General features: G+C 36.0%; 1 protein-coding gene across 1 annotated transcript; it reads right to left on the bottom strand.

Moving 5' to 3' along the window:
* Window positions 1–849: 849 nt before the first annotated feature.
* On the bottom strand, window positions 850–12609 carry LOC108669091. Its single transcript, XM_018156378.2, has 2 exons — window positions 12442–12609; window positions 850–2193 (listed from the first exon to the last, which is right to left on the bottom strand). The coding sequence occupies exons 1-2, from the start codon at window positions 12598–12600 to the stop codon at window positions 1624–1626; spliced, it is 729 nt and encodes a 242-aa protein (XP_018011867.2). The 5' UTR covers window positions 12601–12609; the 3' UTR covers window positions 850–1623.
* Window positions 12610–19751: the final 7142 nt, after the last annotated feature.

Raw genomic sequence — 19751 nt, 5'->3', positions numbered from 1 at the left:
AGGTCATCTCTCACAGAATTACATGGCTCAGAACTCTTTCCTAATGACGAGATTTCTGTGTAATTATGTCAAATTGTTTTAGCATCATCTCTCAAAATTTATTTGTTACTTCCAACGAAATTCATTCCTTATCTCTTCCTTCCGTTAACATCAAAACCACTAGGTTCATTACACGTAATTGGCAACAAACATGACTGAACGCAGGTCGAAGTTCTCACTATATTGATGAATTTTAATTTTCAATTGCGTTCAAATACTCTATTCCAAAATAACATTTATTCACGGATAAGCATTTTAAATCAAGTTGAGATTGTTTGGGGAACCTTTCTTTTACGCCCACAAAGCAAACATTTTACAAAAGTACCTAAGTCAGTAAATTCACGTCTAGTCTAAGCAATAATATACATGCGAGTCAGAAAAAAATTATTTAAACTTCTCGAAACTGAGCCTGTTGTCATCAAGTTTAAATTATAACGCAAAATAAGTCCTACGAAGTTTTCATGCAAAGTTTGCAGAGGATCTATTAGACATATCGAGTTCCTTTCTAGAACTGATGATGGACCGGCACTCCGAAAGATATTAGTTTAAGTACACTAAATTTTCAATTATTCGGCTTCAGATTTTCGAATGATTTTTTGATCTGAAAGCAACTTATATATCTCAGTTCACGGGAAAAATTACGGTGAGATGGCTATTCATTCCGAATATTGACACGTGATAGACTGAAATTTCCCACTTACACAAACACCCAAACAAAACAAAGAGATATTCTGTACACAACACGATATCATGATACCTCATATCTTATAATAATTAACAAGATGTATTGTTTTAGCAAATTCTTTCAATATTTACAACAGGAAGTGCTTGGTAAACATAGAAAAATTGCCAATAAAATGCTCGAATTATATATACTATGACATAAAGTCGAAGAACGTTTTTCATTTCCGTCTCAACCTATTGTACAAGATGCTAAGCAATCTAACAATGAACCCTGCCATTAATAAGCTAAACATTCTGACTATGAACGCTCACTTTTTTATGAATGGAGTAGTCTACTCGCAGAACAAATATCGTACTATTATTCATTTTTGACAATGTTGACAAAAATTAATAAATCAAAGGGACACGCATATAATTTATGACTTATTCTAAGTTGCAATACACTGAAACGTGAATGAACTATTGAGTGATTCATATTATTTTAATGTAATAAATAGAATAATACAAAGATTTCATCCTCTAATTCAATATAGTTTAAAATAACTAATTAATCAACTCTCAGTAACAGATCGCAACATGCGTAACACATAAAATATTGAACAGTTTTCGATTAACAATATTTGGTGAAGACGGATACGATTCATACATTTTATTTTATTTAATAAAGTATAATGCGCTAGCTACTAATTGTGAAATTCATCACCAACGGATACCATAAGCATGACGGGTACAGAATGGACCAAATTATAAAGCTGTCCATCATCTGAAGGCTGCACTCGAAATTCTAAATGTTCCCGACTCCGAGAGAGTCCTTCATAATTTTTCACTCGTCTTTCAATTTTAATGACCTTCCGACGAACGATCAAAACTTTTCCACTGGATGGCTTTCGTAAATCCTGCCTAATCTGCAGCTGGGTTAACGTAACTCACAGAAGTCTCCCTATTAGAAGTTTTTGAAACGTCACTCACCGTGGGAGAATTTTCCCTCGCCCATTCCTTACCGTCTTGTGAATCAACGTTGGCACTGACTTCTTCGATAGTTAACAACGACGGGGTATTTCGGCTTTGCTGTGATATTTCTTCACTAAATAAATTTCCAGAGACTTTCTCAATATTGGATTGACCTTCGAACTCATCAATTATGGTGTCGGTTATGGCTCCCTCCTTCAGTTTGGCAGCTTGATTTAAATCGATACCTGACGAGTGGTTCTGTTTGTTGAGCCAGGAAGTTGCCTGGAGATCTGACCGACGTTTGTTGTTTACCTCTTCAGTGTTAAAGTGGGTGTCAGCATCGTGGCTGTGGAACTGTTTGACAGCGCCAGTGTTAACGTTTGTGTCGGGCACAATAGTGTGGACTGTGGACATGCTGTACCTGCTCCTGGCGTGCGTGTTGTCACGGAGACGGAGGATGCCGCGGCTTTCCAGCTCCTCCGTGAGGCAATGACAACTCCGCTTCAGTAGTGTCCGCACCTGGTCATGGAAATTTGCGACATTACCACACATGTTAAACTTTTATGTGAAAGTATTCTTTGTAATGTTCTAGATTAACATTTGACTTACAAATATCAATAAGATTAATGAATCTAGAAGCAGATTCATTTCACATATGAGAAAACATGAATACCGTTGAATTTTCCTATGGTTACAATTTGCTCTAGTCTATGGAAAAAACCGGGCCATCAAACTCGAACAAAAAATGATAAATTATGTTGTATGTCAAAAGCAACAATAATATTGTGTACGCTGTCATTAATCGTGTTTGGCTTCAATTAATGCATGATGCATATGATCATTGTGTCAAGAATAAAACAACAAATGCAAACCGTTATTCTCTCAAGAAAACATTTCATTTAGTATTATTCTATTGTAGAATTTTGTGTTTCATACTCGATAGAATGGAACTGAAGCCTGCACCTTGACGGTCCCATTCGCTCGATACGGTTTGTGCACCCACCGTGTCAAGGTGCGTTTCAATTTAGTTGAGGTTTGTTAATTTTGCGTTATTTTTTGAGATGTGTTCATTGAGCTCGCTATTTACCCGTGTTATACGAGTATTCGCAAACCAGATTGTGTTATTCGAGACATTAATGTATTCGTATAACTATGAATGATCACATTTACGCTTATTTTGTTGCCCTGTGATATTATTGTAACGCATATTTTTTTAGGAGAGTTCAGTACAAGATTGGAGGGAGAGAGTAATCGATTTTCTTTCAGATATTTAAGTTTTTCGCAGACGGGTACTAAGTACGGCCGGAGAACATAGGTTTAGTACGGCCTACATTTATTTTTTAAATAAAAATAGTTTACAGTAAATTATGTTATTGAGCACTTAATTTCCTTTGTTTATCATATTTAGCTCATTGTGTGAATAATGTTTGCGTGCAGAATAAATGTAAAAAATGCTGGCAACAAAGCATCAACACATTTCTGAGGGAAATTTACTCTATTATATAGCCGTGCGTACAATGAACTTTTTCTGCCAGGAAATATTCGGATTAAAAACTTGATCAGTTTGGCAGGGTTCAAGTAGATCTGATGGGGTATCAAATGGTCTGTTAAACATTAACATTCTAATTTTTTGATGTTTATAAATGAGTAGTAAACTAAGTGAGGAAGATTTAAAAGAAATTATGGCATAACTCATTCAAATTGATGATCTAATAAATTTGAATTGATTGTTTTTCGAATGACCATATCATTTATTCATTCAAAGTTAGGAAAAAAACTTTTGAATTTCAGCAATCGTATATACTAGCAGGAGAGCTAGGCGATATACAATTAGGAATTTTTGATCACGTTACTATAAATCCGTCATCTCAAAGCCCATAATCTCGAAACCAGATAATAATTTTGACATTTTTTCAGTACCATATTTATATAATAAAGTTTATGGAACTCCCGTTGAAGAACTCTGGAAGAAACATGAACTTTTTATTTGTGAATAAACTGCGCACTTTTCAAAGTATAAATCTAATTTTTTTTCAATTCTATTTTCCTCTTCATTTTTATATCATGCAGTATTTCGTATCTTTATATCAACACAAAAAGTATTGTAGAGAAGCGCTCTAACTGCCACCATAGACTTCAAATGCATATACTCACAAAGACGCAAACCATGACAAAAATACATATTATTCGTGAATATTTGTTTGCTGACGTTGTTGCGTTAGTAGCCATGAAGCTAGAAAGCGGCATTTTTTATATAATATATAAGAATATGATTATATTTCATCGCATAATATAATGGGAATATTTTTTTTTCAGCTGCGCATCATAAGTCAGTTAGGAAAAATTTGGATTATCGTGGTAAATATAGATTTGAATGAGTTTTGCTTCTACAGTATGGTACTTTGAAACATAAATCATTTCCTGGGATTGGGATGAAAGGATTCAGGATTGCAGGATTCAGTATGACGTGATTACCAATGAAAATTTTGTTTTGGCAAACATTAGAGAAAAAAAATATAACTCAGTACTCACTGCAGTGAGTGACAGAGAGCGCATTTTCTCGGCGACGAAAACTTGAGGTCACGGACAGACGGACGGACAGACAGACAGACAGACGGACGGACAGACATGGCGAGCACAATAGTGTATTTTTTTCCATAAATGAGAAAATGTGCTAAAAACAATTTTGTGGTAAGTAGTGTGCGTAGCAATATAATGCTTGCTCTTATAGTCTCTTGATGTCATTCATTCATTCAACTGCATGGTTCTACGAGATGAAGGTAACGAGATGAAGGAGACATTTCTTGACATTTCAGGTAACAACATTTCTTTCGGTAAATTCCTGGTCATTTTGCACTGTACTGATGATATCAAGCCAGTCGTTACGAATAGAATGACAAAATTTAAAAACCGCAAATTCTTGGGAGATTTGAGCGGATTGCAATGTTGTAAATCCTCTAGCAGGGCGGATTTGTAATTTTATCGCGCAAAGATAAAAAAGAAACTAAGAAAACTCTTTCGAATTCAGTGGATTACGCTGAGTGGAGAGGAAAGACAATTTCATGAAACCATCCACCAGTTCCGGATGGCGAATATTTTGTAACTTCATGGTACAATATCAATGTAGTGAATTATCGTACGACCAAAAAGAGAGTGTAGCATATACAAGTATAAATGCATGTCTTAGGGCGCATGTTTTTTAGTTTTAAAGTCACACTATACGTACCACATAACAATATGAGTTTAGATGTTGATCATCTGTACGTACATCATACAATAGACGATGACCGTGTAAAAAATATCTCAATAACAATAAAAGCAAAGTTAGGTCAAAATTAATGAAGGAGAAATGGCTCTTTTATAGATTTACTCGTGCCCCGGACGTTTGGTGACAATAGTTTATGCGCCAATTACTCTGCATTTCCAAAACAACAAGGCTATAGAACTAGCCAATTTTTAACTGCTGTCACGCGAACACCTATAATATAGGCTAATATTTCTGCAGAAGAAGAACCGCTAGCATTCAAATGGTGGACGAAAACTGCCATATAGCAGGTGAAAACGAGCACCAAACGAGCAAAGTTTTGCCGTTACAGGAAAATAACCTTCCGTTTTCGTGTATCACTGGTATTCAAAATCTGCAAAAATTAAATGAATTTTCTAAATCCCTACATTTCTTTTNCCTGCAATAGACGATGACCGTGTAAAAAATATCTCAATAACAATAAAAGCAAAGTTAGGTCAAAATTAATGAAGGAGAAATGGCTCTTTTATAGATTTACTCGTGCCCCGGACGTTTGGTGACAATAGTTTATGCACCAATTACTCTGCATTTCCAAAACAACAAGGCTATAGAACTAGCCAATTTTTAACTGCTGTCACGCGAACACCTATAATATAGGCTAATATTTCTGCAGAAGAAGAACCGCTAGCATTCAAATGGTGGACGAAAACTGCCATATAGCAGGTGAAAACGAGCACCAAACGAGCAAAGTTTTGCCGTTACAGGAAAATAACCTTCCGTTTTCGTGTATCACTGGTATTCAAAATCTGCAAAAATTAAATGAATTTTCTAAATCCCTACATTTCTTTTTCCAGATTTTTCCCATTAATTATTTCAAAATGTTCTAGGAACGGTGCAGAATATTCGAATATTGTGCGTTCACAGCGTCCCAGCTGCTGCTTGTTCCGAATGCTCCATGATCCGCACTTAGAGTACAGGATAATTGAAGCCAGATGAATTCATCGTGGATCAAGATAATTGAAGCTTGTACGTACGGTGTGCCAGCTGCTTCCAGTATTTAGATTCCACTACAGAATTATTTCTCCACTAATTAATTTTTCATTCCATTTACATTATTTTTTGTTGAGTAATAACTGATGCGAACAGTAAGTGTTTTCTGATAAGGCCCGACTTTATAGACAAAAAAAAAACGCTAGAGAATAAAGCGAATTTTATGACAGGATAAGGTTGAGTCACTCCGTTGCCGACAATATGACACACTATTTATCGATCAATAGCCGTTGAATATTAAGTATCAAGTAGGGCATCCAAGTAGACATTTATTTTTATATATTCTAGGCCTTTCACGCATCTCTGATTGTATTTACCAATCCAAAATACATTATAAGCTAGTAGCGCATTCAAATTATTCCTCACACTCATTATGCAAGCAATTCTTCACCTGTTCCTACCACGCATTTCTTGAGGCTGCTGCTGACCACGGCATCCACTCAGCGTCGGTCTTCATTAAGAGAGATGCGACAATCTTGATAAAACTGCCATACTTGATCGGCGCGAGCATCGCTTCAGACCATTTTTTTTACACAGAGTGTTTAGGAGTCGCGTTGTTGCCGAACCTTCCGGCCTGTCAACTTCCAACCTGCGGTGAATTCAACTTCCAGACTTGCAGACTTCAACTTCAACTTGGACAAGAAGTCGGATTTTTTTCTAATTAATTGGGATTAAAGCTTGTGGTGCCGGAAGAGCAAGATGAGGGACCCAGAAGGCAGTGCTTCGGGGGGATCCTGTAACTCTCGGTTCAATATCCCGTCGCGCTTTGTTCAATTGAGATCCAGGTTCAATAGAGATCTTGGTTCAATAGAGATCGTGGATCAATAGAGATCGTGGTTCAATAGAGATCTTGGTTCAATAGAGATCTTGGTTCAATAGAGATCTTGGTTCAATAAAGATCTTGGTTTAAAGGAGATCTTGGTTCAATAGAGATATAAGTTCAATAAAGCTCGTGGCTCAAAAGAGATCTTGGTTCAATAGAGACTTTAGTTCAATAGAGTTCTTGGTTCAATGGAGTCCTTAGTTAAATAGAGACCTTAGTTCCACTGAGATCTTGGTTCAACAAAGGCCTTAGTTTGATAGAGCTGTGGTTCAGTAGATGTTAGTTCAATGGAGGTCGAAAATTAAAGAGGCCGTAGTTTAATAGAGGTAGAACTTTGACAAAGCCTATATAGTTTAATAAGCAGTGAATATAGCTGTGATTCAACGAAAGTAATTAAAAAAATTCTTTTTTAATTTTCAATAAATGTTGACTGAAATAATCGACCTGTTTATTAGCCAAATAAAAACCCATATAAAAATTCAGAATTGAGGTAAATAGGAAAATTTATGTCATACAATTATGGTAAAAAATGCTGAACGAATCTCGTCACCGAGAGACAACAAATGAGTAACGTTTCGAGTAGCAAGACAAAATAAGTCTAGATAAGTAAAGGTCAAGTATAAGTTAGCATTTTACGTAAATAAGGAAACTGAAGACAAAATAACACTGAAATCTAAATGGAACAATCGAACTGACAGTGGAAGCCAGCCAAAAAGGAAGGAAAAATTTCATGCATAACTCCAGACATCATCCCCAGATATCAGCATAAATGCTGGTCTAGAGATGATTTTCTTGGCAAGGATTTTCTTTCCTATTTTTTTACAGCTGGAATAATCCTTTTAGTTTCTCATAATTTAATAACTTGCTAGTTAAAAGTAAGGAAAAACATTCTTTAGAGCAAAATTATGCCAAGCAAAGTTCAAAGATTCCACGCCTGTTTTTTAAGCAAAATATTTATTTATGTTTAATTCGCTTATCAATTTAATAATTTTGGACTCGTTAGAACGGTTAGATTAAGTTATTTTTCTTAATAGAAAAATTTATTTCAGCTCATGTATTAATGTCAGGTATTTATATCAATGTTTATCTTTCCTAATGCTTATATGGCCGTAATTTCAGCCTCTAGATCTCAACACGGCTAGATCAGAAAACTTTCGTGCTGGTGTGCGACAATAAAGCGTTATAGGGATACTTCTCATCGTACACAAAATAACAACGTTCACTAGCTTCAAGGTTTCAAGGTTTTACAGCTTTTTGTGCAATATCTCTTTCGAAAAAAAGTTCATTCGTGTTTGCAGGTCGTTCTCGCCGTTTCTTGCAATCTACTCAAGCCAAATATTCCTGCACTCACTTTTACGCTTCATGGTTACTGTCTGTCGCTATGTCATGCAGTTTTATGTCTTTGAAATTACGCAAGTTTCGGCCGCTGCAGGCACATTTCCAGCTCCGTCTTGCAAAAATCTCGTCGTGAAGGTTTTACGGGGCCGCCAACGTAAAAGCGTGGCCCAAAATAATTGACTTAAATGAAAATCACTAAGAAGAATGTTCGCACAGATAGCCGTAAATTCAGGTTTCCTGGGCTCAGATGTTCTTAATTTGATCACAGTTGATGTGAAATTAACCGCAGAATTTGTAACTCGTCCTTAAAGCTAATTTAAAATCCGTTTCCTAAATGAACATAGGTAATTTTTTCTTTTTAAATTAAGAAAGTGTCTTAAGAACGACAAAGTCTGTTTACGACTGATTGTCTACATGAGTAATTGTAAAAGCTGAAGTTTATATTACACATTTTATATTACTTAGTTATCGCCGATGAACACTACTATTAGTAATGTCATTTGACTTGAAAGTTCTTTCATATGATTTTAAATTCATACGATTCTGTCTCGAAATGTGTAGGATTCCATCACACAAGTTACAATTGTCCCTTTGCTTCTATGTTATCAATAGCGCTGAAAAACACTGAAGACATTGTTGATTATGGTTTAAGATCCCTAGTACTCATTATAAGGTAAACCAAAGAGAAGTGATTATTTTTAAATAGATATTTAGAGGGATTATGGACAAATCTATTGTTCCCAGCTTAACTAATATCCCGTCATCATTGTACAACCACAGATATCGAAATAAATTATCTGCATCAATTTTCCATAGCAAAATATAACTTTCGATGTTTTTTATTTGATTTCATCTGATTTACGTTCGCAAAATATTTATGACAATTAAAGTTTTTCCATAAATAAAAACCTCAAAACAAATTCTGGCTCGGTATTTCAGGGTTCTCCATGCAACGTAAGCACGTGCATGAAAATAATTTAGTTACGTTAAACACAGTTGAAGTGGAGAAAATGAAATGTTCAGGTTACTTATGCTCGCTGAGTTTGGGCTGGCTACTTTTTCTCATGATAATTTGCTCAACAGTTATTAAAACTTGAAACCACTAACTCAATTTATTTGTGATTTAATCTAACGTCAGTTACGTTTAACAGGTGATTTTTTTAGATTTTACACTATTTTTCAGCGCGACGTAATGTTCTGATTGGGATTTTTCAGCCTTATTCTGCTTCTTTTCCAGCAGTTTTGTATAATTAAAAAAATTTGAATCTTTCTCAATCTTTCTCGCCGGAATAAATAGTAAGTGAGCCGTTGCAGAGTCACAGGCGCCAGCACGAGCTAGGAGCGTGAGTAACTCTACGGACATAACTCCGAACATTTAATTAACTCCTTGAGGCGAAATGGTCCCATTGACGGCATTGATGAGTTTTTGAAAGGGCTCAACGAAGCTCCGAGCCAAATGTTTCATTTAAATGGCTTGCGAGACACAAATAATTAAATAAAATTAAAGTTTTTTCTATGCTTCTAAGACATTTAATATTTTTAAATATCATTTATTTAGAGGTGGAAGCTGTAGATAGAGCTTTTAAAATATATTTTATATATTGCTAGAATTAAATTGGAAAATGGTTGTGACGCCTATGTGATTAGATTCTTACTTCAAATAATGACAAGATGGATATTAAAACATAAATTTGTCTTTAACGAAATAATTCATAATGAAATGCTAATAAATTTTTTTATTAAAAACCATAAGTGGAATATTGAGGTAGGGGACACTTGATTTACCTCAGAATTCAATGCTCTTAAATTCCTCTACGCAATTGCGTATTGTTAATAACTTTTAGTTATTGGTGGCATATGCATCAGTGTTCTTAAGTTCCTGCAAGACTTTCCTGCTCTTAATTTTCATTATTGAAGAACTGGATAAGAGAAGAGAATATGAAATTTTAACTCGATGCAAAATTAGCAATAATCGGATGGGAATAATTCACAATGTGGAACTTCTTTTTGTATTAATTTGAACCCGTTCATTTGATTTATGAGCGTTAAATGATACACGCCAGTGCACACGGTGGTGAGAAATACGTGCACTCTTCTGGAGATTAATTCCCAGCTTGTTGAGAGCCTTGAGTCATGAACAGGAAGATAGCTGACTTGATAGGTAAGTATATGCAAGGGAAAACCAAAATATTATTCATTTAACGAAAAAAATGATTTTTTTTGCCAGTGATATTGGTCGAAAAAACGCGGATTTAATATGTTTATAAAAACGCGGATTTAATATATGTATTACACGAACTGATCATCGCCAAAAGGTTGGGCAAATCTCCCACACATTTTTTCTTGGCCGAGAGTGTGTGCATAATTTTCTTATTCCGAGAGTATAATAAAAAATTTTTGCAGTCTGGACCGTCTACCATATCTTTATTTGTTTTCGAGTCAAGAGAAATGACAGAAAAAGGTCGTTCAAAGAAAAAAAAAGGTTTTTAGAAAATTAAGAGGTGCAATATGAATCTTCAATTAACGCATAATATTTTCACTGACGTTAGAGCAAGTAATTTTTATCTTGAGTTCAAATCCAATATAAAAATATTGGTGTCATAATCGATTGGTATGGTAAGTAGTAGTTTGGCACGACCCAGTCTTATTCCGTAAATTTATCTATAATTTTTTATTATGGGTGAAACGAGGAAGCAGAAAACGTGTCAGGATTCAAAAATGGGAGGCGAGTAAGTCTATGGCGATTGTGATAACAAACATCAATTTTGGATGAAATTGTTCGAATCATCTTTTGTGATTATAAATTTTCATTAATTTCAACGTTTACTTTAGGTGGGAAGCTACCTATTTAACGGTTCGATCAGATATAAAGGGAACTACAACTTAGCGCGTTAGGTAGCTGCCGAGCCCATAAAGCATTTATGAAAATGAATCACAAGTCCAGAAATTTGTAAAAAGACGCACAATATGTCGAGAATCTCTCAGATTTAGGAGAATACAAATGACTTGTCTTTAAAATTTGTGAACGAGGTGCATTTTCAGTCCAAAAGTACATAAGCGAGTGAACTACTTAGCTTTGATTCGTATTCAATGTGAAGTTGAAGGAATTTTTTAGTAATAAACCTCGAGTCCTTAGTCACGCTCTGTAAAATGTAAGTTTTGAGGAAATTCTCACTGCGGATTAGACCTCCGGGTCCCAATCTGATCAAACAAACTGATTTATTCCGGTTTCACGACATGTATTTCCGATGTTGGTGCTTTAGGGGCTAAATAAATCTGCCGACAACTTTCCTCACCAAAATAAAGATAGAAGAAATTATAACAAAAATTCAATATATCGACAAGATTATGAGGTTCAAGGAGCGCACCTAGACCTTCATAACAAGATCAATTTTTGTTACCGCAATTATTGATTATTAATGAAAATATACACAGGCTATTCAATATTAAATCCAATTTCAATTCCGTTTTATTTATCTTCACGAAAAGCCAGAATATTGTTTCAGAACAATAATGTTCTCCGAAGTGGTGTTGAAATGGACGTTCAAATATCTTAACCTATTACAATTCTGAGCTGAGCACTGGCATCATACGACCTTAATAACATTTACGGCTCGACCTGAACATTAAAATTTGATGAGTTAAGTAACATAATTTTACTAGAGAAAATATATTAAGCATTTTGTGTGCCTGACCGAGGTTTGGGCGGCTCATCTAATATTATACGAGTAGTAATGCTGATATTTCAACAGTAAAACTGAAGCTGGCAGTTGAGGGTCAATATTTGCTAAGTGCCATCAGAAACAACAAATGACAACGTAGTAAAGTTTTATTTTTTTGCCACTGCCTCTTGCTGTTATGCATTGGCATCAACAGAAAAAAAAGAATGCAGCTTTACTCCTACTTCCAGCCCTTAATTTTTAATTCATCAGCCTGTCTTGATGTATGTATGTTAATCATTCATGCTATTCATCTTAAAAGATTTCACATTGACGTTTACTTAACTGAGATTAGCTTCTGAACCTCGTGATTCAGTTTGTTTCACAGCCTAATGTTTTACGCATGCGTTCATGTATGCTTAAATTCTTACTCGTCCGTAATAGCGCCTGTGTTTTCCCGTGTCTACCAGCAATAACATTTGTTGATTTAAATTCCTTATTTCTATAGCGAGGTTAAAGTCGTTTATTCTAATCACTGTTGAAAGTTTGTTTTATTTAAATTTCAAGCAGAATGCTGTAGATATTAATGATTATTAACCGGTGCTGTAACTATTTTTTGTGATAAGTAATATTTAATTAAAAGATGCACCCACCTCGCTGTTCATGTAGCAGAATATGACGGCGACGAGCATGCCGGTGCTGCCCTCTATGATGTGGTTCAGGATGTGGTAGAAATTTGTCCACTTGCATGCGCTGGAGCCCGGGCGGTAGATGGTCAGGAGGAACTGAAGTCCAAACAAGGGCACCACCATCAGCGTCGCTCTGGCCATGGTTCTAAAGGTGCGGGAGCCTTTATTATTGCTAGTTATTTTCACAGCGGTTGAGTGAGTTTACGGCTGAGTAATCAACAACAAATGGGATAATGGCACTAGGATGCATGATCACTAGTATTGCTTTTGCCTGTAATCACATCCAAAAGAACAGATAGCTTAAAGGAAAGAAAATTTGGAGATAGAAACGAATTAATTTCAGACTAAATTTTGTTTCGAAGCCTGACTGACATCAACTAAAATAGATTAAAACGAGTAGAATTTATATTATATTTAATGAATTTATTTACCGTAAAAGGCGATAAAACAGCGAGACTATTCAGAGTTTGAATTAAGCCCACCAGCGTAAGTAGAGCCGTCAAAGTAAAGTCTACTTGAGTATCACGCATGAATTCTGTACTGAGGCGAAGTGCTTCATTGTCAGAGTATTCTGAGCAATCAAACGGCTGATGGATTAGGGGCAGAATATCAGGCAACACATAATATAATGCTCATCTCCTTAGCAACTTTTGTGCCGCCTCATAAACGCCAACGGTAATTTTAATGAAATATTTTATGTTTCACATAAAATACAAGTAAACGTATTCCCATGAATATCAGCCCAGGGATAATTGTTATCTCTCACATTCACTCCTGCCTACGCCACTTGTAATTTCGATGGAAAAAGAAGCTGCAGGTTACATGAATGTGTCCATGCAAGTGATGTAAAAGCATCTTCAGCCTAATATGGGAAAATAAAGACGCTTTTAAAATTTCATCGGTCTAAGTATTGAACACTGTAAAAATAACAGATCATTACAAGTTATATAAATATAAATGCAGAGAAAACAAGTATAAACAGCCCAAATCATTTCAGCTATCAGACAAAAGTAATCAGTAAGTGATGGCAGCTCCTACACTGGAGTACTTAATTGCTCTAATAACAGGTTCTGGTGCAATGAACCAAAATACCAGAAGTTTGAATGAAGTGAACTATAGTGTTGTGTTCAAGGTTGTGACGTTCACATTCAGACAGATCTAATTTTTACATATAAAACCGAATTCTCAATATTACTATTATATTTATTTATTTCGAGCAGGGCGGCCCAGTGGTTACAGTTCCGAGTAACAGGATTGGGGCAGAGAGGCGCGGGTTCAATCCCAGCTCTGTGCGCCAGTTTCTGTCAGAAACGGCAGGGAGGCCGGGTGGTTAAGCAAAGCAAAGTTGAAGCACTGAGTTTCGCGTTCGAGACCGCAACAAGCTGTGAATATTCTGCGAAGTTAAGAGTCGGCGACAGGCCTGCGGCCTAATGAAAACTGAAACCGCTTTATTATTATAATTTTTATTATTATTAATAATTCAGAATCTTGAACGTAGACGCTACAATGTCAATGCTGCGATCTATGCTCAGGATCACTTCGTAGTAACTTGTTTTCACGACTGAAGTAAGTTAATTCCCGCGAAGGCCTACCAAAACACCATCAGGAATTTGCAGCGATCAGAGCCTCTATTAAGGGGAGGCACAGCCTCGATAAAATTCTGGTGGGCAACTGCTTACGCCCGGCAGGAGACCAGAAGCTTGATAAACCACTTCAGGAGATTTCATTTACATGCGATGTTTTATGTTCTCCGATTTAACGAAATTAAATATGAGTAAAATTCCTTTGATGGAGCTGAACAACATAACCCGAGATTGACTGGCGAGCCGATTTTAATTGCTTGCCCAAGATTCACGCTGATATTAATGGCTGGCAAACTGGCTGCATCCAAGCGCATTACTAACAAGAATTCATGCGGGGAATATCATAACAAACGCAGTAGTGCCAATTAAAATATTTAGATTCACCAGAAACCTGGAAGCATCTCATCCTGCTAACAGACCGCGCAATTAAAAAAATTAGGAGCTTGTGTGTCCTCGAGAAGCCGTAGCAGTGGAAAATAAGTTCAGAATTGGGTTAAGCAACTCCTTTACTTCTGAATCATTGCATGGAAAAGACCGATGCTCGTTCGAAAACTTATATTAACGCTGCATATAGCAAAAAAATAATTTATCATTCACGAATTTTCATTCTATTTCTGTTGAATGTTGGAATTGCATAATTAATTTCGTTTTATTTTTCATCAAAATACTCATGTAATGGTTGGCATATAGATCCGAGTATCGATAGATTTCTGGTAAAAATTATTTGGCTGGAAAGGTTAACTTAGCCAAGCGAAGTCAGTCTCCAACATTAAATTACTGAGCCCTGAGTTGCATGTAGGACGACTCTAAACTCTAAAAAAAGGATAAACCACCATCAACTCTGAACTATTGGCTGTTGGTTTACAGATTTTATGAAGCTCAGTTGTCATAACCATGCTAGTATATCAGAAAAAAATGTGGGTCGTTTGAGTCACTCGTGCGTAAAACTTCGAAAAATATGAAAATAACAGTGTGTGTTTTCTCCAATGAAATCAACCGTGAAACTAAATTCAGGAAAATTGTTGACAGGCCGAATCAATGAAGTGAATCGTATCTTGACTCCTTGTCTTATGGCTGCGTTCACTAAAAGCAGTCAAACGAAATGCCGTCAACGCTCAGGAACTTTTCAGCACTTTTCTTATTTTAGTGGAAGTTATGCCTCCAACAAAGCCAAAGTTATTGCCCCAAAGTTACCGCAATTCTAAAGCCGAATCCCTGCAAGCTGTTTTGGAAATGCTCAGGAAATCGTACATTTTCTGGGGCTTCTAACGCTAGTGAGGTGGACTGGCAGAGAATTGACTTGCAGAGAACATTTGCACGGGACTTTGTCATCGGAGGATATAAATAAAGGGGGACCTTGCTGACCAACAACGGAATTGAATTGCTGCCCAAAATTCCTTATGAAATTGTTTGGATGCTCTGTGCGGGTGAAAAATTCTCGAGCGCAGATGGCTAAAGGCAAAATTTCAATTATGATCGCAGCATTCGAATCGGGAAGTGAAGCGTGCACTAATATATTTAGAACCCAGTCAAAATTTTGTATTATACACCGCCGTGTGATGATGAGTTTTGTTTTATTTGATGATGCAGAGACTACGAATGACCAACCCTGTTTGGAACTGATTATCATCAAGAAGAAATTTTCTTCACATGAGAACGTATATATGTTGCGGCGTTTTTTACCATGTGAACCCTATATTAGGATATTTTTTAGGGGTCACATGGATGATTAAAATATTTTTGTTTTCGAATTCACGAAATGAAAGTAATTTTTGTACGTTATGAGACTAACTAATCTCAATACTTCAAAGTCAGTCCAACTAAGTCCACTTCACGCGGAATCTGAACTTTATGGTTGTTAGTCAAATAATGATTGGCACTGAATGTAGGTATGATGGATGAAAAAATGTTCCGTTAGTGAAACAATGACATCAATTCAGATGCATCAACGTGAGTGAGGCTTGAATGCTTACCGATTTTTTTACCAATTACTATTACATTTATTACATCTTGGGCATTATGCCGATTGTGGTGAGATTTTTCCCTTAATTAAGTTGAATTTATTGAGTCAGGATGAAAGCAAATATTTAAATGATCTTAGTCAGTGTGCAGTTGAAAAAGTTCTTACTTTGACTTATTCTTATTCAGCGAAGTTTAATAGTGAGACACGTGTTGAACTTGCCTACAACTCATGTTCAGGACAATTCAGTGGAGTTTTGACCGGCGTCAAACAGCAATTCCACAGTTTGATTCCTCAGTCCTTTTTGTCGTTATTTTAAATTGAAAGTGTCTGAAAATTCTTAAAAATGTTAAACAATATTATAGGAATTACTAATGCATATCTATTATTGAATGTATATCTTACTAGATGGAATTCCAGATAAGTGTTAGAGTGATCACTTTGTGTGATGTCTAGGGCACCACGAAGGAGAGAGATTTAAGAAAATATTGGTAATTTTCAAAAAATTGGTGATTTTTATTGGTAATATGTTTCATCGAATATGAGAAATAAGCAGTTTATTTTAAACAAAACGAAGAAGAACTTTACAATATTTAATGACTTTTAAATCAGACTCCTGAACTGGACTGGAGTTTGCTTCTAATCCTGCCTAGACACATGCATATATTTCTTAGAAAATAATTTCACGCTTCGCATCGGCTCAAATCAAATAATAGTTCAGTAAGCCTAGTGTTATCCGGGCCTCTTGCTCCAAAGCCAGAGCAAAGCTCTGTATTCAGCGAAGTTTAATAGTGAGACACGTGTTGAACTTGCCTACAACTCATGTTCAGGACAATTCAGTGGAGTTTTGACCGGCGTCAAACAGCAATTCCACAGTTTGATTCCTCAGTCCTTTTTGTCGTTATTTTAAATTGAAAGTGTCTGAAAATTCTTAAAAATGTTAAACAATATTATAGGAATTACTAATGCATATCTATTATTGAATGTATATCTTACTAGATGGAATTCCAGATAAGTGTTAGAGTGATCACTTTGTGTGATGTCTAGGGCACCACGAAGGAGAGAGATTTAAGAAAATATTGGTAATTTTCAAAAAATTGGTGATTTTTATTGGTAATATGTTTCATCGAATATGAGAAATAAGCAGTTTATTTTAAACAAAACGAAGAAGAACTTTACAATATTTAATGACTTTTAAATCAGACTCCTGAACTGGTCTGGAGTTTGCTTCTAATCCTGCCTAGACACATGCATATATTTCTTAGAAAATAATTTCACGCTTCGCATCGGCTCAAATCAAATAATAGTTCAGTAAGCCTAGTGTTATCCAGGCCTCTTGCTCCAAAGCCAGAGCAAAGCTCTGAGAGCCTCTTCACTTGCCCTATGTAAAGCAGCCTCCTGCTAGCTCGTCTGGCTATTTGCTTGTGAAACATTTAGGGAAATATGGTTTCAGTTGCCGAGAATATCGTGGAAACAAGAAATTATCACGGTGAAACGTCCTGGAGTATTTTATATTTACAAAACAGATAATTACAATAAGAAGTTTGTTGAACGATAACCTGCTCACAATTTCAGAATCCATGAACAGTGTTCTCATATATGCATTTCGTGTTTAGTTCAAATGAATTCAATGTAAAAACTGATTTTTTGCTAAATATTTTCAAGCGGTACCTATAGGTTTTAGGGAATTATAGAAATAGTTTCATGTTCTACGTGCATCATAAAGTTTATTTCAATTATCAAATGTTCTGCTTGCATGCTGTTTCTTACTCACAACAAATTTATAATTTTTGTAAGAGCATCACTTCTCTTTCTGCTTCATCAAATCCAAGACCTTCTTCTGTTATCGTATTTTCTATTCACGTGATTGCACTCCGCGCCGAACAATGCGAGGTCTAATGGCAGTAAGCTCATGGAAGAGTGTAGATACTCGTGCACAAATTGGCAAATAAAATTCAGGGCAAAGACCAACGTTCGTTCAAGTTATAAAATATTTGTTTTAAATAATAAATGAGCATTCAATAAAATAATTGAATTATTGCAGTGGGTATTGCATGAGCCGCAGGATATCACAAAGTTATTTTCCGATAAATTTGTTAACTAAAAAATGATGTCTGTTTCATTTAAAATAAAAATATTTAGATGATAATTGGCTGTTAATCTTTTAGATAAATGTGAATATGAAGAATATTTCAATTACAAAAATTCGTCTAGCATTCAAGAATAACCTTTCAAGTGAACGAGTTTAATCCGTGTCAAGTGAACGACTTAATTTCATGTCAAGTGCATGAACGAGTTTAATCCGTGTAAAGTGAACATGTCAAAATGTCCATGTAATAACGTAAAAACTTAATTCTCGATTATTATGCGACATAGATACCATATTTTTGCTGATCTGTTACTCTTACTCCGAGTCCAAATTTTTCGCTATGTCTACAGATCAAATAAATTATTTTAGTGCTGAAAAGATCTATCGATACGCGTTTTTGAAGCGAAAAAATTGTTCCACAAGAAATTTTAGGGTCTCTATGCGTCACCACCAGGGAGACAGGCGGGGTGCTCACTGCGAGTTACGCAGTCACCGCTGCCTTGATTGCGTGTTGATGCGGCCGCTGCGCTTCATTCTCGCCCGCCACTGGAAGCCAGTATTGAATTTTGAACGAAAAGAATGGCCACTGCCTCCGCATGCATTATTAGCGGAGAGGAGCTGTGCGTGAAGGTTTTAGAGGCCTCGTGAGTATATTTTCATCGAATTTTGCCTCCTTAGATTGAGTGAGAGTGATAAAATTTGTTTAACGTAATTTATCTCCCACATGAAGACAACTTCTATCATTTTTATTTGATAAATTCAAGAAAAAAATCAAAAAATAAGACCCAAAATGCTGAGAAGGGAGTAATATGAGCTGACGCTTTTTACATATTTTCCTTTTAGACACGAAAAATCCATCATTCCAGTAATCATCTTCCTAACGTGCCCAACTTTTCCTTGGGACAAGGGAAGATCTTTCATTACACGCATTCGCCTCCGGCGCGAGTAAATTCGCGCCTTGTATAGTAGAAATTCTTTAATTAATACGGAATACGCTGGAGACAATGACTTATTACTTGATTAAGAAATATTTCACTCAATGAAAAGATTTACGTTGACTGTGGTATATTTATCTCAGTATCAAAAATGCCATAAGGTAGGAATAGTCACACCCTAGAAATGTGTGAAGAATTTATTCATATTGACGTCACTTCATGCGCATGAGACTTTCATTCTTCTCACCCGATTCCAGGGGCAGCGCCCGGATATGATTCCTGATGTGCAAGCAATTGATGTATGCATGCGTTTGTAAATACAGGATATCTTTTTTAGTCGGCAAGATCCTGCTCGTTGGTAAAATAACTTTTTGAGTAGGCAAGATCCTGCTCGTGGGTAAGATAACTTTTTGAGTCGCACGACTCAAAACTAACACTTTTTTTAATATAAACGACCGGGCAGCACCCTGTTCGTGAGAACTTTTTGAGTCGTATGACCAGGCAGCGCTTTGCTCGTGGATACGAGACCATTCTGAGTCGGTATGACCCTGCTAAATCGCGGGTAAGATAATTTTTTGAGTCGCTATGACCCTGCTCGTGGGTATGATAACTTTTTTGAGTCGGTATGACCCTGCTTGATCGTGGGTAATATAACTTTTTTGAGTCGCTATGACCCTGCTCGTGGGTATGATAACTTTTTTGAGTCG

This window comes from Hyalella azteca, unplaced genomic scaffold (assembly GCF_000764305.2).
Source record: "Hyalella azteca isolate HAZT.00-mixed unplaced genomic scaffold, Hazt_2.0.2 contig13200, whole genome shotgun sequence".
Classification (NCBI taxonomy): Eukaryota; Metazoa; Arthropoda; class Malacostraca; order Amphipoda; family Hyalellidae; genus Hyalella; species Hyalella azteca.
Note: the sequence above shows the minus strand (reverse complement) of the source record. Positions and strands in the feature narration are given on the sequence as shown.

Bases quoted from the DNA above. Each gene is read 5' to 3' on its own strand.
- LOC108669091 (XM_018156378.2), bottom strand. From the start codon at position 12,600: ATGGTGGTGCCCTTGTTTGGACTTCAGTTCCTCCTGACCATCTACCGC. The intron at 2,194-12,441 runs GTGGGTGCATCT...TTCCATGACCAG, and splicing joins TCTGCTACATGAACAGCGAG to GTGCGGACACTACTGAAGCG.